This window comes from Symphalangus syndactylus, chromosome 9, assembly GCF_028878055.3.
Source record: "Symphalangus syndactylus isolate Jambi chromosome 9, NHGRI_mSymSyn1-v2.1_pri, whole genome shotgun sequence".
NCBI classification, from domain to species: domain Eukaryota; kingdom Metazoa; phylum Chordata; class Mammalia; order Primates; family Hylobatidae; genus Symphalangus; species Symphalangus syndactylus.
Genome location: NC_072431.2, coordinates 86,964,902 through 86,988,406, shown reverse-complemented (window position 1 = coordinate 86,988,406; position 23,505 = coordinate 86,964,902). Strand labels below are relative to the sequence as shown.

General features: G+C 42.3%; 1 protein-coding gene across 7 annotated transcripts in view; it reads left to right on the top strand.

Annotated features, from left to right (window-relative positions):
• Nucleotides 1-23,505, top strand: part of HECW1 (HECT, C2 and WW domain containing E3 ubiquitin protein ligase 1) — a 473,895-nt gene that overhangs the window by 419,319 nt on the left and 31,071 nt on the right. For all 7 annotated transcript variants that reach the window (XM_055293321.2, XM_055293322.2, XM_055293319.2 and 4 more), the window contains 2 exons: nucleotides 359-472; nucleotides 1,301-1,453. In XM_055293321.2, the coding sequence (XP_055149296.1) occupies nucleotides 359-472; nucleotides 1,301-1,453 (267 nt within the window). The remainder of the gene's footprint in view (nucleotides 1-358; nucleotides 473-1,300; nucleotides 1,454-23,505) is intronic.

The following is a 23,505-nucleotide window of genomic DNA, read 5'->3' as shown; positions in this document are numbered from 1 at the left end:
GTAAAATGTTGTTTATATTTTCCCTTCTGGGTTTATTATTTTCATCTCACAAAGCTGAACCCAAACTCAGGAATCTTAAGCAATATCCTATGAGTTGATCAAAGTGAATTATCTTAAAAGTAGTTCCATATGATGGAATGCACGAGAAGTGTACACATTTTCTTTGTGCTCCTGATGTTTTGAAGAGCGTATTCAGATAATCCCTCAATGAACTGATGGAACCTGCGTCCTGCTCTTTCCTCTCTCGTTGGAGAGGCTGGGGAGTGAGAACCTAAACCTGGGCACTCACAACTCACTTAGAACACTGTCCAGCATCCTGACTTCAGGGCCAACGCTCACCACCCCTTCTCCTTCTCAGGCTCATTATTCGCCGGGATCATTTGTTGGAGGGAACCTTCAATCAGGTGATGGCCTATTCGCGGAAAGAGCTCCAGCGAAACAAGCTCTACGTCACCTTCGTTGGAGAGGAGGGGTGAGGCACCAGGAGTTTTATGCAGACACTAAGCATGGGTGGGCCAGAACCTCAGGATCAGGGGTGATTTTTCTCAAGAAGGAGCAGGGTCGCTGTCAGCCTTCACCCCAATGCGATTCTGATCACATCCTCCCAGGCGGTCCTTCTTTTCAGGTATTGCCAAGCTTTAAAAAATGCCACGTTCTTCAAAAACCTAAGATTATTGACATGCACAAAAGGATAAGCCAAAAATACAGTCCCAGGGCACTGGATCTTTCCTTTTTAGGTGGTATGCCCCTCTGAATATCTAATTTAAAAAAACTCTTTCTCTTAAAGTGCATGTATACAACTTCATGCCAAACTTTTCATATCATTTCAGTGATTTCATGGGAAACCACCTCGACCATGAAGGGCAAGCCATGTAGGAGGGCGTATCAAAATGAACTTGGAAGCCTTTTCAGTCCACCCACATACACACACACATGCATGCACACATTCACTGTTGCAGGAAATTCTTTTATGTGTCCCACAACAAAGGCCTTGTATTCAATGGGCCAGCTGTGTGTTTTAGCTCAGAGGGGTTAGATGATCAAAAGAAAACACTAAGGAAAGCTGCCATAAGAGTTTATTCATGGACATCTGGTTAAGAAACATCTCCAAACCAATTACTGCATCCTCATTTTCTACAGCAAATTGATACTTCCATTGGTATTCACTCCAAAGAGCAGAGGCTGCTCTCTGCTTTCCCCAGCACCCAACTCTGAAAGGGCACACTAGAGTCTGGGTGCAAACAGGTCCCCCCACCTCTGGGCACAGAATGAGCTTCCTAGACCTCTGCTTTCTTTGCAGCCTGGACTACAGTGGCCCCTCGCGGGAATTCTTCTTCCTTCTGTCTCAGGAGCTCTTCAACCCTTACTATGGACTCTTTGAGTACTCGGCAAATGATACTTACACGGTGCAGATCAGCCCCATGTCCGCATTTGTAGAAAACCATCTTGAGTGGTAAGCTCTGTAATGTTCACTTTCTTGTATTTGAAAATTTTCCTCTTTCTTAGTCAGAATTCAACAGCATTTCTCAAAGGCCACTGTGTTTAGAGCAGTGGCCAGATGTTATGAGGGATGACAGTGAATGACAGAGCCCAAGAAGGAAGAATCTGTTAGTCTTCACCCAGAACACAAGATGAATTTACCAAGGATGCTGATAATATAGCAACTGCAAATTGATGTGAGAAAGAATAACTGCCTACTGAGAAGACACTAAGATCAGTAGATATAGGTCATAAATGTCGATAATTTTACTAAAATCATAAGGTCCCAGTGGAGGCTTCTTGGAGGTATTTATGGGTTTGAAATTCTTTGACCTTGGGCCAATGGCTTTAGCACTGTGGACACTGGCTTCTGCATGTTACTGTAAAATATGGCTATTAGGTCAGATGATCTCTAAGCCTTCTTCTGACTTGAAAATCCAGTATGTCTTTGGTTCTTGGGTTGTCTGCTGTTGAGGCATTCTATTACCAGTTAGTGATATGTGTAAGAAGATTGGTATCGGTCAATGCTGTGCAGTTTTGTGGTGCAGATGTGGGTATTAGAGGTCTCCAGAAAGCTACTGGGACACCTGGGATGCAGGCACTTTCCTGCTGCATCACCACATGCCTGATTTGAAAATTGCCGCTGCTCTGACTGCAGGAGCTCCTGCTGTTGAGAGGGAAATGAGTCCTGGAGATGGCTAATGTGGGTTCTTCTGACATGGCTTATTTATGCTGCTGTTGAAGGGACCCATTGGGGTGGCACCTGGGCCTGCTGGCCTTAGAACCCAAGTTCCTATAATTTGGCTATAGAGCATCAGTATAACCCACCTGTGCTAAGGCTTCCAGATATTGCACACACGTCTTCTCTCCGAATGCACTCCCAGCCCTGAAGTTCTTGAGCTGAGGTAGGGTGAGTGAGTGCACATCGAGGGTTTGGCACAAGATGAAACAAAACGTGCCCTTTGTCACCCCAGAACTTGTGAATAAGTGGATGATGGAGCACAGCAGGCAAGTCACCGTGGACGGGCCCGAGAATGGAATCTGCTTCTCACTGAGCTCACATTCAGGCAGGCTCCATTCTGATGGTAGAGAGTGCTGTGACCTGTAACACAGGAATATACACGTACACAGATTATACCTAATACAATCCCTCAACTAGCTCTTAGTTTGTGAGCATGAAATTTAAGATAGTGTCTTAGAGATCATGAATTGGAACCAGCAATCAACAGAGAAATATTTTCATCAAGTATCTTACCACATAAGACTATGCTAGGTAGTGTCAGGAATACCTTCGCTAATTTAACAATTATAAATTAAGCACATAGTATGTGCTGGGAGGATACAAACATAAAATGAGCAAAGTCTCATGCCTCAAAGAGACTAATGTGAGGAACACATGAGCCAACCAACAATCACAATACAATATCTTAAATGCTCACTTATACACACATATACATATGTGAGCATATGTTTGCCTGAGATACATAGATAAGCCTGAGAATTGTATTCAATCACAAGGGAAAAATATCTCGCTCTGTCCAAGGTAGGGGGTCAGGGAGTAGGGATTGGAGTCTGTGAATCTTACAAAAAGAGAAGATGGTGGCATAGGACAACAGGGACAAGTACCACGGTGGGATGAATGGAAGCTGACGTTTGAAGAAAACCTTGGTGTCAAGCATGTTTCAGTGCAGCCACAAAATAAGGCCACAGGTGAAGGCCTCATGGGAAGCACAGAAGATACTGTGGCCCACACTTGGCTGAACTGCCTGTTAAGAGTGGCCTCCGTCGCTTTCCACAATGACCATGGCTCGCCTGCTGCCCCGTCCCTGCAACCAACCTGGCTTTGTGGCCTTCTGCTCATCTATGCATTGCAGGGCTGAAGAGGCTCTGTAGATGTGTCCGTTACACTTTATCACATTAAGGAAGGAAATTGTGTGATACAGGGATTTTGCAAGAATTACCAAAGTTCTCTGGATGGATCCCTGATGAGGGCTTGACAGTGTCTGTCCTCGAAATTCAGGTTAACCGCTGAGTCCTTTGTTAGAGGACTTGGCCCCGCACTAAGCGTGCTGAGTTTCATCTGCTGATGTTCTCACTCATGTGGAGAGTATCTGTGATGCATCCTGGAAACACGATTGCAGGTAGCTTTCTAAGCCGACTAGCAATCTAAACTGAGCCCAAGGTAATGAGATTTTCTTCAGCACCACTCTTTGGATGCTGCTGACTTGTGATGAAATGGGCAGGGAACTCCCTTCTGATTTAAAGCTCCAACTCTGAATGCCTCAGTCCCAAGAGTCCTCAGCCTGGCATGCAGAACAAGCCCCTTCACCTCCACGGGGTCAGAGATCAGATCGTATAATGACCCTCCATGTGGAGTCACACTTTTCTTCTCTTATCAGTGGCTCCAAATTTCTGAGTAAGGAAAACTGATTTTCTTTGCACAGAGCCACAGCTGACTGAACGTAAGCCACCTAGGAAGAGTGTCATTTAGATTTTAACAGGAAGCCCTGATCAGCTTTGGGACATCTTAACAAAACCATGATGCCGCAGTTATTCCTTGTTTATTTTCATACCGTAAACCATCTTGTGCCATGTGGCAAATAGTTTAACAAACAAAACATGCAGGTTTTCACCTATCTTGCGCCCCTGAGTGACTCGTTAAGCTCTTTGGCCAGCATTTTAGCAAAGGGAGGCTAGGAGAGCCCAGATCTGGTGATGTGGCTTTGGGTATTTTGCACAAAATGCTGGCAGTGTGTGGGTGCTGTGGCACCTGCCTGAAGACCTGTCGCTGTCATTCCTGCATCCCGCAGGTCCATGACACTCAGGAAACCAGAATCCTGAGGCTTCAAATCTGATCGCTCACAACTGGTACCACTGGCTGCCTCTTAACTGCCCACAGCGTGGGCGTGGCTGCTGCTGAGCTCAGATCCGTGTCAGGCGTTCCTTCCACCTTCTGAGGGAGTTCATCAGGAGATTCATGGAGGCTCTGAAGAGGATGACAATCATCAGATCCTGTGCATCACTCATGAGGAAACAGAGAAGCCAAAAGATTACAAGGCTTTCTATGGGCACAGCCTTGACTTTGTAAAGCAGGACATTGTCCCTTGACATAGGACAAACCAGGGCAGGATTTGGCCTGCAGGGAGGACAGAGGTGCCTTCATGGACACCCACGCCCTGCCACCTCCCTTCACTCTGGAATCAGAGATAAGCATAACCACAGACCCGAAATAAACATGGCAAACACAGGTCAGCTTCAAAAGTTGTTGCTGGTTTTTTCCAAAAATAGAAATTTTATTCTCTAGTAAGGCAGATCAGAAAATGCTGTGAAATTGGTATTCATATTTTATAAAATTTATAAATGTATAAAATGCTGATGAGCTAAATGGATCTATTTTGTACTGCTGAGCATAATTTTATATGTTATCATAATCATTAATAAAAAATAGATGAATTTAAAAGTCAGTTGCTTGTAGGCTAGCGAAATAGTGAAAGGACTGGAGTTTTCCTTTAACTGGAAGAATTATTACCACTTAGCATACACACATTTAATACTGATTGGTTTGCTATGGAGGAATAACTGAGAAACCAAATGCACTGAGTAGAGTTTATATTAATGTTTTAACACAGCTGCTCTTACATGATTATACTTTTTTAATCCCTAGCAAAAATCCATTATAAGGCTTCAAAGGATTAAACATCACTCAGGATTGACAGGGTACCCAGCTGTGGCTGGAGGCAGCATCTTTGCAGTGGTCAATTTTATCTTTTTTTGTTGTTATTCTGCTTCTTTATCCTTCGCTGACCTTCTTCTGTGTCCCAGCCTCTTACACATTTTCTGAGTTCCCTCTGAAAAATAAGCTCTATTGGAACAGAGACACTTTTGTCTTATTTCACTCTAGCACACAACCTGGCACTTTCAGGTGTTCAGAACATCTCCCTGACCACTGGGTGCATAAATATTATTCCACAAGTCACACCAATCTCTTCCTTCTACTAGGGTTAAGATTAATAGAGTGCTCCCTCCTGCCATGTGCAATTAATTGCTCAAAGTTCACACTTTTCTGTATTATCTGTGGTTTTAAAGCCCTTGCAAAGTCAGCAATAAATGCACATGTCCCTTAAGAGCTTTACACTCTGGGAATCTGCTCTCCACGACGCATGAGTGCTGCTTGTTACTGAAGGAAGGCCTCCTCCTTCTTCTCACACTGCACGTGGTCCTGCAGCAGCCACTTCCAGGCGAGGCACTGCCAGAAGACATCAATGGAGAAACCCCTGACACTGTGTCCTTCCTCTGAAAGCTGCCCTTTGAGAGTAGATACTTGACATTCTCGGCTTCCTGCTCCCTGTGTGTGGGCTTTGTATCCATTGGAATAGAGCCAGCGTAATCAAAAGCCCTAGCAGGGCATTATGATTCCACCCACTTCCTTTCTTTCTAGTCCAGTGTTGAGATGTACCAATATGAATAAATATAGTGAAAATTCTGTGTTACACACGTTGAGTAAGCTGGGAAAAAAAAACTGTTTGTGGGTTTTGTTTTTTGGTTTTGGTTTTTGGTCAGGATTTTTGTTTTGTTTTGTTGCCTTTGGCCTAAAGAGACTTTCTGCAATTGCTGTTTCATTACTTATTTGTACGACTGACTTCCAAACTGAAAGGACTATGTCAAAGTCAGCAGTCATAATATTCAGGCCAAGGAGAGAGAGGAGATAGAGTCAGCAGAGCTCTTTCAAAGCTGGAGTCTATAAGGGACCACCCATGGATACTGTGGTTACTCATGGACACAGCCCCTGCCAGACCTGACCACAGCAGGGCAAAGCAGGGAAATAACACTCTCAATCAACACTCTTCTTCCACCCTTCAGTCCCAATGGCCAAACCCAACCATAAACCAGAGGACAGAGGCTCTCCAGATACTGCAACCTACAGTGGCCAGTCCCTAGGTCACAGAGCAGGGCAGAAAAAGATGGGAAATTAGTGGAGGACAGGAGAGCAGGGAATGAAAAATTACCATAAGAGCCTATACATTTCAGGACCTTCAACCCATCCACCAGAAATCTTATAATTTACAGAACAGTGTGTGTCTGTTGTGTCTTTGATGACAGAAGTCTTGGAATACTATTCCAAATTTCTTTTTTCTTTTCTTTTCTTTTTTTTTTTGAGATGGAGTTTCGCTCTTGTCCCCCAGGCCGAGTGCAATCTTGGCTCACTGCAACCTCCACTCCTGGGTTCAAGCGAGTCTCCTGCCTCAGCCTCCCAAGTAGCTGGGATTACAGGTGCATGCCACCACACCCAGCTAATTTTTGTATTTTTAGTAGAGACAGGGTTTCACCATGTTGGTCAGGCTGGTCTCGAACTCCTGACCTCAGGTGATCCACCCTCCTCGGCCTCCCAAAGTGCTGGGATTACAGGCGTGAGCCAAAGTGCCCAGCCTATTCCAAATTTCATATCTTCATTCTTTGATTATGATGATGTCATTTGCATATTGATGAGGCACTCATATGCTACTTTTTTATCCTTTTCATATTTATTGTATCCTGATTTTCTATCTTTAGGGATACAGAATTTAATAATTAAGCTAAATAATGAAGGATCCATTGAGAACCTGCTAAATATACCAGGCACTGTCTAACAATATTATAACCCAGATATAATGTTATTATTACAACATTATAACCCAGATACTGAGTTATCTTACTTTTACAGATAAGGAAAATGAGGCGCAGATATAAACAAAGCCACGGAGATAGTCGAGGACCAGGTAGGAGTAGGAACCCCGGTATCATGGCTCTATCATCAGGATCTAGCCCCCATTCAAAGGCAAAATCAGATATATAATTGGTCAAATTAAAATACAATGTGACCAACACTGTGCATACCTCTATTATAGTGCTTATCACATTGTATTGTAATAATGAGGTACAAGGAACTTTGGAAAAATGAATGAGAAAAATTGGCTGGCAGAGAAGAGGAGTGGGGAATTCTAGATGGAGGGCCCAGCGTTCATAGCAGATGTCAGTTTGGTGTGGCCTCAGAGGACAGAAAGAGGCTGGAAAGGCATCCTGGTGTCCGGTAGGGAAAAGCATTTGATGGCATTCCTAGGCGTTTGGGTTTTGTCATGAAGATGACAATGACAGGGAGCCAGGCATTTCATTAGTAAAGGAAGATCCTGATCAGATCTGTATTAAACTCAGAAAGTCAACTCTGGTTACAAGTGGAAGATGAACTGGAGTGGGCAATAGGGGTGTCATTTAAGAGGCTAGTGAAATAGTTGTTGGAAGAGAGATTAAAGAATCAAAATAGGGCAGAAGCAGTATAAATGGAAAGATTTTTCAGAAGGAGCATGAACAAGTGAATGAACAAAACTTGGTGATAGATTATAAATAGTGGGAGGTTAAGTATATGATAGGCTAAATAGCTTGAAATGACACTGGTGATCACCTAAAATTCTACCAAATACTTATCAGTGCAAAGACACCTTTTTAAAAATCAACCTACCATTCCTTATGTAGTACCCTCTATTTTAAATGATACTTCTTTATAATCTGAGTTAGCCAGATTATAGTTGCACACTCCCAGATGCTGTGAGATATGTTATTTCAACATTTTTAATATTTACCAAAACTTTGTGTCATTAGAAACTCTTCATTTACTTGCTACAAAATTATGTATAAGAAACTACCAAGTTAAAATGCTCACATATTTTGAATGGAGGCATAAAAAACAAAACTATAAATGAATTGTGAAAGGTCCAAATTTATTTTTATGTCTAATACAATGCATGAATATTGCAAATGCATATAGTTTCAAACTATTATGTTTATATAGGATTCACATTTAAGTTCAAACATTCCCTTCTCTAAGGGTCTTTCCTGAGCACTCAATTTAAAATAGTGCATCCATTTATAATTTTCCAACTTAACATCTTACTTTAATATATTGACTGAATTTATCACTATATAAAGTATTAATATGTTTATATTCATTGTCGTTTCTTCCCAAAAATGTAAGCCCAGTGAGACCAGAGTCTTGCCTGTAGCTTTCCTAGTCACAAACTTGGCACTCAGTAAATATGTGTGGAAGGAAGGAAAAAAAGAAAGGAGGGAGGGAAGAAGAGAGGCTGGACAGATAGACGGATGGTTGAATGGAAGGATGGATGGATGGATGGAATACTTCTCAGGTAAAACTCCTTGGTTAATGAGAATTTTTATCTCATTTCAATTTTTAGTTCAGAATATTTAAACTAAAATAAAATAAAAACGGTAAAGATAAATAAATAAATTTGGAGCTTCTCACTCATTGTTGAGTGTCATTTAAGCTCCTACCAACTATTCTCTCTGAAATCACCACTGGAAATTCTTTTTGTCCCAATCATTCTGAATGTCACTTTTCCTGGAGCAAATCTAAGATGCCCTAAAAGTCTGAACAATTGAAATAGGTGGGTTCCTTCTCTATTCCTAGGAAGAGTACCAGAGCCTCAGACACATTTTCTTTGTCTTAAGTACAGTCATGTGTCAGTTAACGACAGGGATACTTCTGAAAAATGCATCACTAAGCAATTTTATCATTGCGTGAACATCATAGAGTGGAATTACACAAACCTAGATGGCAGAGCCTACCTCGCACCTATGCTCTATGGTATAGCTTATTGCTCCTGGGCAACAAACCTACACAACATGTTACTATACTGAATACCTTAGGCAACTGTAACACAATAGCAAGTATTTGTGTATCTCAACATAGCTAAACATAGAAAAAGTACAGTAAAATTATTGTATAGAAGATAAGAAATGGCACACCTGTATAGGGCAGCTCCGTTATAATCTTTTGAGACACCGTTGTATATGTGGTCTGTCATTAAGTGAAATGTGGTTATGTGGCCTATGCTTGTGCTAACGTGTATCATTTTAAGAAATGACTACGTTATGAGTCACTCTTTACATAATTGTCAGTGTGAGAAGGATTTTCAGAGCCAGATTTCAGATGTGATGCTGTTAATCAGTTTCTCTGCAGCCACCAAAATGTCTGTGTGCTCATTTATGTCTGTGGTGGTGACGAATCTAACCTTACAGTTGTCATAATCAGACATTTTACCACCTCTCAAACCAAAATTTCCAAGAGGATCCCAAGGCCCTTTGCTAACTGCAAAATAAACGGACTCCCCTGCCCCCTTCTGCCCCAGCCCTGACCTCTCTCCCTTCCCAAGCAGATACTACCTGGGTGGTAAAAATCTTCTGCTTTCAGGTCTTTAGCAAGGGGAAGTGGGGGAGGAGGAAAGCTCTTTTGTGCATGTTTAGAGTTTGGCCAAGTGGGTAAGTGGGTATTAAGTGTAATTGTAGAGTTTTATGGAACTTAAGAAGTCCTGGATAACACATTTTAAATATCCCTTGCTACATCTACAGAGACTTGAATTAGTAGGTAGAAACCACAACATTATGAGATCGCACTGGGTGTCTCATGGCCCTTCAACCTCCCAGGGCCCTCCTGACGGAAGAGCTCAGTGTGGACTTTTGATCTGAATTTAAGATCAGGTAAGCCCCAGCCCCAGCCCCAGCCCCAGCCCCTAACAACAGTCCCTGGGTTCTTTCACGAACACCTACAAGAGCTTTGCTGACCCCATCTCTGGCTGAATCTCAGTAGCCTCCCTATCAATTCTCAAAGAAGATGTGGAGCAAAGGTTAGATGAGAAGTCACCATAGAATGTGCGGGATTGGTTGGGATTCTGCCTGTCCTATTTCTGAACCCAGCTTTCTTCAGAATGTGTGAGAAACTTCCAGTAGGAAAAAAATTAACTATTTAGTTAATGATGCCAGTACTGTAACTGGGTATGCAACCAAAAGAAAATTATGTTAGATTCCTCTCTACTTTGAAAATGCGTGAAAAAAAGGAATGAAATTTCTTCAGGAAAATCTAGGTGAATTTATGCATATGCTAGAACATAAAAATTATTGAGAACATAAAATGAACTCAAGAAACCTTGAGTGGTAGAGACCTTTTTAGAGACAATCAATCTTTTTAATCAACAACTAGAATCTATAAAAGAAAAGAAAGGCCGGGCACAGTGGCTCACGCCTGTAATCCCAACACTTTAGGAGGCCGAGGCGGGTGGATCACTTGAGGTCAGGAGTTTGAGACCAGCCTGGCCAACATGGTGAAACCCCGTCTCTACTAAAGAATACAAAAATTAACCAGGCCTAGTGGCACATGCCTGTAATCCCAGCTACTCGGGAGGCTGAGGCAGGAGAATTGCTTGAACTCGGGTGGCAAAGGTTGCAGTGGGCCTGGATTGTGCCACTGCACCCCAGCCTGGGCAACAGAGTGAGACTCCATCTCAAAAAAAAAAAAAAAAGTATTTGAATATATAAAAGTTAAAATACTTTTATGACAAAAATACCATAAACAAGGTCAAAAGACAAGCTTTGATCTTGAAAATTAATCTTTGCAACTCAAGAAAATCAGAGGTTGAAAATCTGTAATACAAATTTCAAAGAGCTCTTACAACTTGAAAAAAAGAGGAGATACAACCCTGGGAAAACTGGCAAAGAATATGAAAAAGTTGGTCAGAGAAGAACAAATGCGAATGATTGATAAACCCGTTAAAAAATTTCAGCTTTTCTAATGGTGAAGGAAATGAAAACTAAGGTAACAATGATATATCACTTTATAATGATCAAATTGCCCAAAATTAAAGTTGTTTATTTTTGGAGGGGACATGAGTAAACGGATGCTTTCATGCATTGTTGGTAGAAACATGCATGAAAGTAATTTTATAGCCTTTCGGGGGAAATGCAATCCACAGTATAAACTAAAATTTTTAAAACCCCTATACCCTTTAGCCCATAAAGTTATCTCATAGAAACAAAAGCACTAATATTCGGTACTTTTATAATAACAGGTAATATTTATTGAGCCCTTATTATGGGCCAGGTATTTTTGCAAAGGCTCAACGTGAATTACATAACCTAGTATAATCCTCTATTTTACAAATGAGGAAACTGATACCCATGGAGGTTTAAACTTGCCCAATATAAGAGCTGGTAAGTGACAGAGGTTTAAACTTGCCCAATATAAGAGCTAGTAAGTGACAGAGGTTTAAACTTGCCCAATATAAGAGCTAGTAAGTGACAGAGGTAGGGAGCGATCACAGGCAGTCTGACTCTAGAGTGCAGACTTTTTTTTTTTTTAGACGGAGTCTTGCTCTGTCACCAGGCTGGAGTGCCATGGCACGATCTTGGCTCACTGCAACCTCCATCTCCCTGGTTCAAGCAATTCTCCTGCCTCAGCCTCCTGAGTAGCTGGGACTACAGGCACCCGCTACCACACCCAGCTAATTTTTGTATTTTTAGTAGAGACGGGGTTTCACTATTTAGGCCAGGCTGGTCTCAAACTCCTGACCTCATGATCGGCCTGCCTCGGCCTCCCAAAGTGCTGGGATTACAGCCGTGAGCCACCGTGCCTGGCCTAGTGCAGACTTTTAAAAGCTATGCTGGACTGCCGCACAAAACACACAGGTGTGTTTATTTCAGCATTGTTTGTAAAGACACAAACCTAGAAGCAATGCAAATGTCCATCGGCAGGGGAATAGTTAAATGTGTTACAGCAGATCCACACTGCACAGTCATATGGGGCATAAAAAAGACTGAATTAGAACCTTACCACGTGATAGAGAGAGATTTCCTCAAGATATTGTTGAGAGAAGAAAAGCAGAAAAGCATGAAAAATGCAATTCAAAAATTGACAAATAGTAACCCCAAGCCTGTGTGTATGTAGCTAGAGATATGTAAATATAAATATATTAGTATGTGATTATATGATTCAGATAAAAAATACGGAAGGGCACATTTTAGCTTATCAATATGTGTCACAGGAGATAAGCCAAGGTTACAGGAGCTAGCCACGCCAGGAGAAGCCAAAATCTATATAAAAATTACATCTGTGTGTAAAAAATAAATAAATCTCTTACAGCCAAGACGCCATTTGGTACAAATGTCTTAGCTTAATTATTAGTGGAAAACAAATATCTTAGATATGCATTCATCAATGCACTATTCTTATCACCTATGGACTTGATGCTGGGTTCTACAAACTGTTCTACACATCAGCTCCTGGCATATTGTGAATGCCTCATGTATATGGTACAAATATGCTCACCCTACCCCGAGTGTCTTCCCTTCTTTATCTCTTTTTGCCATTTATCCCCCCTTTACTCAGCACAGACCTCTTTACTAATTCCCTACTGTCTACAAAATGGAGTCTGGACTCCTCGGATTCTCAGGACAGCCAAAACATGAAGACCACCTGCCTTGAGACACCATCTGCCTCTCCCGGGCAGCTCCTCCTCTGCCCTCCCCACGCTTCCTTAGGCTTTGCTCTGCTGCCCATATGTGCGCAATTGTTTCTTCTGTTCTTCTTCTCTCATTTATATGGGCACAAATTTCCTACCCTGAAAATCCACTTAAAATACTGCATAGTTCCTTCATGATTTCTTCATGATTTCCTGAACCTTCTCAAGACAAATTTATGTTCATCTTCTCTTGAATTCTTTTAAAACACAAAGGTTTCCAAACCCTTTTAGCTGGAATCTCGTTCTCCAATCTAGAACATATGAAAGTGAAGCCAGGCTCTGGCAAGGAGGAGAGGTGGCTGGTCCACTGAGCCCCTCAGGCTCTTCCTCCTCCCCATCTCTATGCTTCTGTGCAAAACAGCTTGAGAAAACACTGCTCTAATCTACTGTCTGCGTCTCTCCTTCCATCCCTCCCTGGCCACTTTGTGTTAGCTTTGAAACTGGATCAGGGCAACATCTTATTTTTCGGGTTTGCCCTCTGCAGCCAGCGTGGTTTCTGGCATGGAGGCAGCACCCTTCAGCTCCTGAGGCAGGTGCCACACAGCAAAAGGCAAACCCAGGTTTCATGCCTGCTCCAACTCTCAGTAGAACCTGGGAAGCTTTCTTAACCTATCTGAGTCTCAGCCTCCTAGTTCACCAAAAGGACATAAGAATGCCTGATGTGGTTTGAAGGATGGGTCTCCCAGAATTCATATGTTGAAACTTAATCACCAATGTGATGATGTTAAGAGGTGGGGCCTTTAAGAAGTGATTAAATGATGAGGGCAGAGTCATGAATGGGAGTAAGGCCCTTATAAAATGCCTTGAAAGAGTGAGTTTGCCCACTAGGTACAGTAGCACCACCACGACCACCCCCAGCTGTCACAACCAAAAATGTTTCCAGGCATTGCCATAATTCTCCTAGGAGGCAAAATCATTCTGTTGAGAACCACTGTTTTCGTGATGGAAGACTGGAAAAAGAAAAGGTTAAGCAAAATTTTTGCAGGATAAAAAGTATTTCTGTAGGCCTAGAGTTTTAGGAAAACATTTTCAGCCTTGGAATACGTCTTTGCTGCAGGTTGAATGTATGTGTTTTTCCAAAATTCATAGGTTGGAACTTAACCCCCAAGGTGATGGTATTAAGAAGTTAGACTTTGGCTGGGCAAGGAAAGTCATGCCTGTAATCCCAGCACTTTGGGAGGCCAAGGCGGGTGGATCACCTGAGGTCAGGAGTTTGAGACCAGTCTGACAACATGGTGAAACCCCATCTCTACTAAAAATACAAAAATTAACCAGGCGTGGTGGCACATGACTGTAATCCCAGCTACTCAGGAAGGCTAAGGCAGGAGAATCACTTGAACCTGGAAGGCAGAGGTTGCAGTGAGCCTAATTGCATTGCACTCCAGCCTGGGCAACAAAAGCAAAACTCCATCTCAAAAACAAACAACAACAAAAAAAGAAGTGAGGCCTTTGGGAAAGTGATTAAGTCATGAGGGCTCCACCTTTGTGAATGGGATCAGTCCCCCTATAAAAGAGGTTGAAGGGAGTGGCCTAGTCCCTTTTGCTCTTCCCATTCTGCCATTTGAGGATACAGCAAGGTGTCCATCTTAGGAGCAGAGAACAAGGCCTTACCAGACGCTGAATCTTTTGGCAACTCGATCTTGGATTTCTCAGCCTTCAGAGCTGTGAGAGATAAATTTCTATTATTTATAAAATTACTCAAGCCATGGTATTTTGTTATAGCCACAGGAATGAACTAAGACACTCACGTATTAGACCTCTCTGATTATTGGACCAGCATAACTGAGCTACACACTTTAGTTTTCAAATGTTGGCAACTGAAGAACTTACTTTAAGTAATGACCTTCAAGTAATGACCAGGTGAGTCTCGGTGCAGTCAGTCCACTGAGTTCATGTCCTGATTCCCTGCTAGTCCATCTAGAAGAGAATCTCCCAGATGCTGTTATCATTTGCTTCCCAAGACAGTTGCCTCCTGGACTGAGTCAGAGGGAAAAGCTTAGATAGAAGCCACACCTCTGTCTCCAGCCATAAGCGGGCTGCTGGAAGGATTCCCACAGAGTTGCCATGAGCTCTTCATGAAGGCTGGAGGCTAGCTATGGCCCTGGTGTGCTCTCACCTGCCCCACAACAGCCACCTCACCCTCCAAGCAGGCCTGCAGCTGTGCAGGAGTTCCAGACGCCATGCCTCAGTCTTCCCACAGGCCAAGAGGGAAAAATTACAAAGCAAACCACTGGTGGGGATGCCAGGGTCTACACCAAACCCACTATTAGCTGTGGAGACAGGAGACCAGCCTACGGCCAAACCCTGAACTCAGCCCACAAGAATGTGCACAGAGCACAGGGAATGACATCAATGCTGGCCTTGGTGTAAAAGCCAGGAGCAGGGAAATTTGATTGTGCCAGGAGGACAGGGAGCCGCAAAGAATCAAAACTCCGCTCCCCTAATATTTATTCCAAAAACAGCTCCGTGGTGGGGATGTTATTGCTGGCGCTTCCCCTTACTCTTTGTACTGTGTGTTCACTTTCCAAAGGCAGTTCTGCTTGTTTGTTTGTTTGTTTGTTTGTTTGTTTGTTTGTTTTGAGATGGAATTTCGCTCTTGTCCCCCAGGCTAGAGTGCAATGGCGCAATCTTGGCTCACTGCAACCTCCTCCTCCCGGGTTCAAGCAATTCTCCTGCCTCAGCCTCTCGAGTAGCTGGGATTACAGGTGTGTGCCACCAGGCCCGGCTAAATTTTGTGTTTTTAGTACAGAAGGGGCTTCTCCACGTTGGCCAGGGGGGGTCTCGAACTCCTGACCTCAGGTGATTGACCTGCCTCAGCCTCCCAAAGTGCTGGGATTATAGTCATGAGCCACCATGCCTGGCCTTGCTCGTATTTTTAAATACCAGCATCAAACAGCCCTGAAAACTGCTCTTTCTGGGAGCTTGGCTTTGTGGGGCCGCTAGAAGGATGCAAGGCCTTTGAGGAGACAATGTCAGAAGAGAGAGAAAGTCTTGAATTATAAGACAGAGCAAAAAGTGGATGGAAGAAGAGCCCAGAGCCCAGAGGAGGCAGGGAAAGGGAATAGATAGCCCAAGTGGAGATATTAACTTTGAAAAAGAGTCAGCCCCGGCAGGAGAAGTGCTTGAACCCTGGAGGTGGAGGTTGCAGTGAGCAGAGATCTCGCCATTGCACTCCAGCCTGAGCAACAAGAAGGAAACGCCATCTCAAAAAAAAGAAAAGAGTCAGCCCCTTTTTCCTTGAGATCGAGGGAAATAAATGGTAAGTGTAGATTGCGGATGTACTTACTAATGAGAGAGGTGCCGAAAGCAAGAACCAGAGGGAGGGAGAGGCTAGTGATATGAGGGGGATTAGATAAAAAGAAGACCCCCCCTAATTAGTGGGGTGTGAGGAGGCAAGGATGCATGTGCCTGCAGGCGGTGGTGTGAGAGGAGGCCAAGTAGAGCCCTTCATACTCTCAGCTTCTAGAAAAGCCTTTGTCCTCCATCCCTCCTTCCAGTATCCATGAGGAAAATGCAATGAGTGATGCCTAAGGCAAAAAAACTTCACTTTTGACCTTCAGACTATGTTTTTCATCTTTAAAAAAAGATGAAGGACTTGGAATGGGTGGTTCTCAAATTTTAGTCAGCAACTGCAGAATTTATTTTAAATGCAGATTTCCATAACCCACCCCATAAAGTCTGATCTCCAGGCACCTAGATCTTAACAAACACCCCAGGGATTCAGATACCAATGGAAGGGTCACCACCACCTTTGAGAAATTCTGCCTTAGATGTTAGCAGCATCAAGAGCCTTTCAAAGAGTGTGAGAAAAAAAGCTGGCTGTTCATGCAGTTTTCACACTGAAATGAAATCTACCCCAGGCAGACACAACAGGTTTTCACTAGATTCTCTAATATATAAGAAGTTAGAAAATACGAAAGGCCCAAACCTGAAGGCAGTAACACTGGGTAAAGCACGGAAACATACATTGTGTGGGAACGTCATGAAGTCTTATGTACTTAAATAATGAGGTTGAGAAAGGATAATTATTTTTAATTAAACAAAGTTAGGAGGATAAGGAAAGAGGGGTATCTTTGAGATGGGTTTTTAAAAATGTAATAGAACTTAGCAATTATGAAGTACTTTTCATCTTCAAAGAACCTATTAACATTAAATTACTCTTTCTTTTCATTCTCCTGTGAGGTAAGTAAGCAAATATTAACATTATTATCCCTTATTTGTAGATGGGAAGAGAGGAGTGGAGAGGCTTTGACATGCCCATGCAGAGCTAAAATTGAAAGAATTTTTTTTTTCACAAGTTCCTACTACAGACTGTGGAGATCCAGGTTTGGGGCTATTGTTTCACCTCTAGCTCTCCCGTGTGCTTGTAATATTTGGAAAAGAAGTTACTGCAAAATTATGTAAGCAAGCATTAGTGGGAGGTGGAAGGAGCTCCTGTGTCCTGTACGGGGGCACGAAATGCTATTTACAAGTCTCCAAATTTCCCTGGCATATCAGGATTTAAACTGAGGAGGTTTTCACAGGAATCAGAGTTAATTAACTTGAGCAGACTCTTTACATTATCTTATTTCAGCATCCTAATATAAAATAGAGATTAAAAATTAGGCTTTATTTGTTGATTCAAAATTCTTTTTTATGAATGTATTATGGCATGATTACACAAATGAACATCGATGCTGCCTACCTTAGAAATTTGCTTCAAGGACAAAGGAAAGTAAAGCACTCTAGTAACAATATCAAGCCCAAGAATCAGTGGGAATATGTGGGCAGCATCATGGCTGAGAAATTTTTAGGCTTGACTCTAAGTATGAAAATTAACAAAATTGGAACTATTATTTAAATTACTGAAAATGTAATTTCCATGAAATCAGCTCATTTCCTGAATATTTAAATGCCAAATAGAATTAACAGAATCAATATATTGCATTCAAAAGTCTTTTTGTCTGTTGGGAGAGGTTTAAAAAGCAAATTATATAAAAGTATAGAGACATCTTTCTGTTCAGCCCAATTTCATGAGAGCAGGGATACATTCAGCGGGGTGGAGGGTAAAGAGTTTGACAGCAACAGAAACTGGAATGAGGGGTGGGGCCAATGTAAACCACCTAGCATGGGTTATTCTCAATTAAGAATAACACAACTGAAAAAAGTACTGAAAATGGCATTAGCAGAGGTGGACCAGGGACAGAAGTACAATCCTAATCAAATTGAGAACAGAACCAAGGTAGCCCAGTGATCTCAGGATCTGAGAAGGGGGATGGTTGGTGGAGATATATAAAACTAATGATCAGGAATATCATTGTGAATGATAAATGGGAATCACTGTAGACCTCTAGGGAAGTGTGTGATGTAATCCAGGAGATGGATCCTCCAGCCTAGGCTGAAAGCAGATCAGCCTTGAGACCTTTAGGGGTACAGAGGAGAGGGGAGGCTTCCTACTTTCAGATGATTAATAGAAAACAGAGGATACACTGGCTGTCCCTACTATCCAGACTTCTAAGGACTTTCTCTTTATAGTCCAATTTTAAAGAGTATCAATAAATTCTATTATCTAAAGAAAAATATCATCAGTAGGTAAATCTTCAAAACAATAAAGCATCATAGAACATAGTCACAAGCCTCGATATTATACTGATTTAGTATATTATTTGGCTTATGCATTCCATATTTTCCCTCTATCTATGAAATTAATTCAGAACCAATTACTTAAATAGCTTCAGGTATTTCTGGTATCCTGATTGTATCAGTACATAGATCTTGTGTGGCATGGCAACTTGATGTTGTCAGAGCCATTATTATTTTGCCATTCATGTGAAAATTACAGAATGCTACATCAGTTTAGACTTAGGTCATATTTAAATAATTCTAACATCTTCCTGAAGCATAATGTCCCTAGATTATACACTCCATGGGAGCATGAGGGCCTTGTCTATTATGTTCAGTAGGTATTCCAGCAGTTAGCACAGTGCCTTGCATATGATAGATAACTTATTATTCGTAGAAAGATTGAATGAATGAATGAATGAATGAATGAGTGGAAATTCTAAACATTGCTTGGTTTAGCCCAAGTTGATTTTTTTAACCTGACTCAGATTTATGGAAATATTGTGCATTGGTTAATGCATCACAGGTAAGAAAGAGATAATAACATTTAAAGGGTCAATAAGGCACTCTGGGTTCTGCCCGGAACACAATGGCATTGCCATTCCTGTATTCTCTGGTCTGTGCAGCTCAAATAATTAAGACTTCTAAACCTTCACCTTCCTGGATTATCCAGTTAGATGAAGATATAGCAGGGCCAGGTACAGTGGCTCACACCTGTAATCCCAACACTTTGGGAGGCCAAGGCAGAAAGATTGCTTGTGTCCAGGAGTTCGAGACTAGCCTGGGCAACATAGCAAGACCTGTCTCTACAAAAAATAAATTAGCCAGGTGTGGTGGTGTGCACCTGTGGTCCCTGCTACTCGGGAGACTAAGGCGAGAGGATCACTTGAACCCAGGAGTTCAAAGCTGCAGTGAGCCGAGATCGCATCACTGCATTCAGCCTGGGCAACAGAGTGAGACTCTGTCTCAAAAAAAAAAAAAATTTTTTGAGGATATAGCAGGTTTCAGAGCACTTTAGTTATCCAGGCAAGCAGCCTTTTATGGTCAAATTTTCTATATAATTCTGGGCTTGGAACTAGACACAGTATCCCATTCTAAAACTAGATAAATTCTCTTCTTGCATGAAATTAAATATATTACTTTAGTGGAACAACTTACAAATTACAAGATCCTATGCTGAGTGAAAGGTGTTCCGGACAAGCAAGGAGGAGGGCTATGCTGCGGGTGAGCGCTCCCTCACTTTCCTAAGGCTGCCGTAGCAAATTACCACAAACTGGCCATTCTCAGTTCTGGAAGCCAGAAGGCCAAAATCAAGGTGTCAGCAAGGCCACACTCCCTCCAAAGGCCCCAGGGGAGACCCATTTTTTTTTGCCTCTTTCAGCTTCTAGGGTTTCAACGGCTCCTTGGCTTGTGGCTGCATCACTCCAGTCTCTGCCTCTGTCTCGCATGGCCTTCTCATCAGTTCCTGTGTCCTCTCCTCTCTATCTCTTATAAGAACGCTTGTTGATGGATTAGGGCCCACCTGGATAATCCAAGGTCATCTTATCTTGAGGTCCTTTACTTCATTATATCTTCAAAGACTCCTTTTCCAAATAACATCACATTCACAGGTTCCAGGGTTTAGGATATGGGCATATCTTGTGGGGGCCAATATTCAACCCATTCAGATACCTCCCATCACAGAAACCTCCAAGTTTAATAATGCAGTATTATATTTCACTCTGAACCTTTGGAGTGTCTCTTTCTAAAGAATACACCAGATTTTGACAGAAGATTCACCAATCTTTCCAACAGCTCCCAAAATCCTCTGAGAAGAAATCGATAGTATTCTCCCAAGGTAAACAGAGAAACCGGTGAAAAAAATTTCAACTGTTTGCCTGAGCTCATAAAGCAAATTCACAAAAAAGTCAACGTAGAGAACTAATGACTGAGGCTCAGACAACAGTAAAATAGCTAGAAAGTTAAATAACTAAAAACTGAGCTATTAGCTAACGTTAATAGCTAAACTGAGAGCTGAGCTATTTTGGTCCATTGATTAACTACTTTGATTAATTTTGTCCAATGAATTGTTCAGTCGTTTGACCATGAAAGACTGCTTCCCTGGATAACTAAATGCACTTCGTTTTTGCGACTTGTAGATATAATCTCAGTCATGAGCATCCGTGATATTGCAAAACAAAATATTTCAGCTCTCCCAGTAAAGAATACTTGGAAGCTAAGGAGGAATCATGCCTTAGAGGTCAATGAAAGCATCTTTGAGGGCCAGAGTGGTAACATACCTGGACACATCTAGACACAGGAGGAAATCAAAGGTGGGGTAATGTTCTCTATATTTATAAGAAGGTTTATTTTCCTGGATCTTTGTTCCTCAACTCCTTTCCACATTAACCTAACTTAATCCTTATAATCTGGGAAAATGTGATTGATACATTCAGTATTAACACAAGCTAACCAGAATGATGGGTCAAAAAATATCCACACTTTCAAATGATCAATTTTACCACAACTAGTTTTTCATTGAATTGAAGAGCAATACTAAGTATGTTATTTGCCATCTCTATACAGTCAGAGGGTATGTTAAGAGTCTGCATAAGGTACTTTTAGAAGTGCTTTCTCTAAAAGGGAGGCACACTGCACACTTGGCCCACCACATTGAGGGGAAGCAGCTCTGGTCTCACTCCTCTGCCCCCCTGCAGGGCAGATATTAATGGAGGGGACTTGGTGGCACCAGGGCTAGACATTCATTTCAGTTGCTAATTAGCAATCCAAAGATAATATCCTGTCATTATCCTGTGTTGGCAGAGTCTCTTTCATGGCAGATGAAGAAAACTTCAAGTTTTCTCAGCTAATTTGTAAAACCGTTTCCACATAAAGGGAAGCTATGAAAACCAAATATAAATCATGCCTTGCATCTGCAATATTTAAACAATTTTTATGGGGCATTGGGGAAGAGATTCTTCACACATTCTCCAAAACAGTATCTGAATAAAAGTGGGTGTAGAGAATAGACCAAACCTACCTAACCCCCGTGGCAGTGACCTACATTCCACTCCAGCCACCTGCTCCCACAGTGGCCCTCCCAACCTCATTATCACCCAGAACTGTGCCATGTCAGAAACTGAAAACTCTAAAATCCCACTGTCAATCATTCTACAGCCAGCGTTCCCACCTCCTCCCCCTACCACTGCTCCTTGCCAAGCTCGTTCTCACCTTGGATTCTCTGTCTCCTCATAGTCTGGCATGGCCTCCTTCATCCCAGGCCTCCTGAGCGCCTTCATTCCCTGCACACCCAATTCCCTCCCTGCTCCATGCTTGCACCCCATCTGAAGGACAAAACGCCACTGTGGATTAGTATTGTAACTCACTCTTCCTCATTCCATGCCAGGGTAGTTTTCCATAGCTCTAGCCCTGGAGAAAATGAAATAATTCCAAGAAAGGATACAATTCTAAATCACACTCTCTGACCTCAGAAAGTGCCACAGCAAAGCTCACCAGTCCTGTTACGAGGGCATCTTCCATTTGACTGTCCCGAAAGCCTCCATCAACCAAAATCACGTCCACTGTGAGATGACTTCAGACCCTACTGAAATGGAAACACTGAGGTGACCACTTCAATTTCTCACCCCAAATACCAATGCTACCCAACCTTAACACCCTCGCTGGAGTCCGTTCCTCCACTCAAGGTGGACCTACTCGCTCAGGCTCTAGGCCCACCAGTCCCCATCTCCACACCTCTCCAGCAGTCATCCCTTTCTCATGGATCTTTACACTTCATGCTCTCCCCCTGCTCTGCTCCTCTCCCTCACTCACTTCCTCATCTACTGAAGTCTGATTTCAGTAATCGTCACCAGCACTGCCCTTTCCATGAGCAGCAGAGACCATCTAATCAACAGAGCTAGTGAACTCTTACCACTTTTTACTTTTTTTATTTTTATTTATTTTTTTTTGAGACAGAGTTTCGCTCTGTCACCCATGCTGGAGTGCAGTGGTGCAATCTCCGCTTACTGCAACCTCTACCTCCCAGATTCAAGCGATTCTCCCGCCTCAGCCTCTCAAGTACCTGGGATTATAGGCCTGTGCCACCATGCTTGGCTAATTTTTTTTTTTTTTTTTTTTTTTTTAGTAGAGATGGGGTTTCACCACATTGGCCAGGCTGGTTTCGAACTCCTGACCTCAGGTGATCCACCCACCTCAGCCTTCCAAAGCGCTGGGATTACAGGCATGAGCCACCACGCCCAGCCCACGCTTTACTTTAATCGACACTTTACTGCAGTAGATACAAACTCCTATTTGAAACTCTACCGCCTTAGATTCTGAAATGCCATTGTCACCTAGTTTTTATTATATCTTTATTATAAGTAAATAAATATAGTTTTATCACATCAGTAAGGTACACTCATTATGAAAAAATTTAATATACATAAGAAAATATCTCCATACAGAAATAAATGCCATTATTCTTCTGACCTAAATTTTTCCATATTCTTTTATGGATGGGTGGATGGATGGATGGATGGATGGATGGATGGATGGATGGATGGATGGAAAGACAGATATAACTTTATATAAAATATGGCTATGTAATCAAAGTTTACTGCTTTATAAACTTCTCTCCAAACTAACATATGAATTCTGAATTTATATTTTAAGCTCTCACCTCTCTGTTGAGCTTCAAACATTATTATCAAAATAGCTACTAGACATCTCCACTTTGATCCTCCTCCAAGTTAACAATTAATCTCTCCCACCAAGCCACTTCTTCCCGTCATCCTTCTCTTGTGCTGCTGCTCACTGTCCTGCGGATTTACCTCCAAAATGTTCGGCATGATCCCCTTGACACATTGTAATAACCTCCAAATCTGCCCCCTCCTAAAATCTATATCCTTCATATGGGTGCAAAGTGATTTCTTTAAAAATGCCAAAACAAGCATGTCACTCCCCTGTTCAAACCTGTCAATGGGTTCTCATCGTTTACAATTTAAAGGGTGAACTTGTTGGCATGGAAAATAAGACTTTCCAGGACCTCCTGCTGTCTCTGTCCACAACCTTATCTCACATCTTGTCCTTCCTCATTCTGTATGCTCTA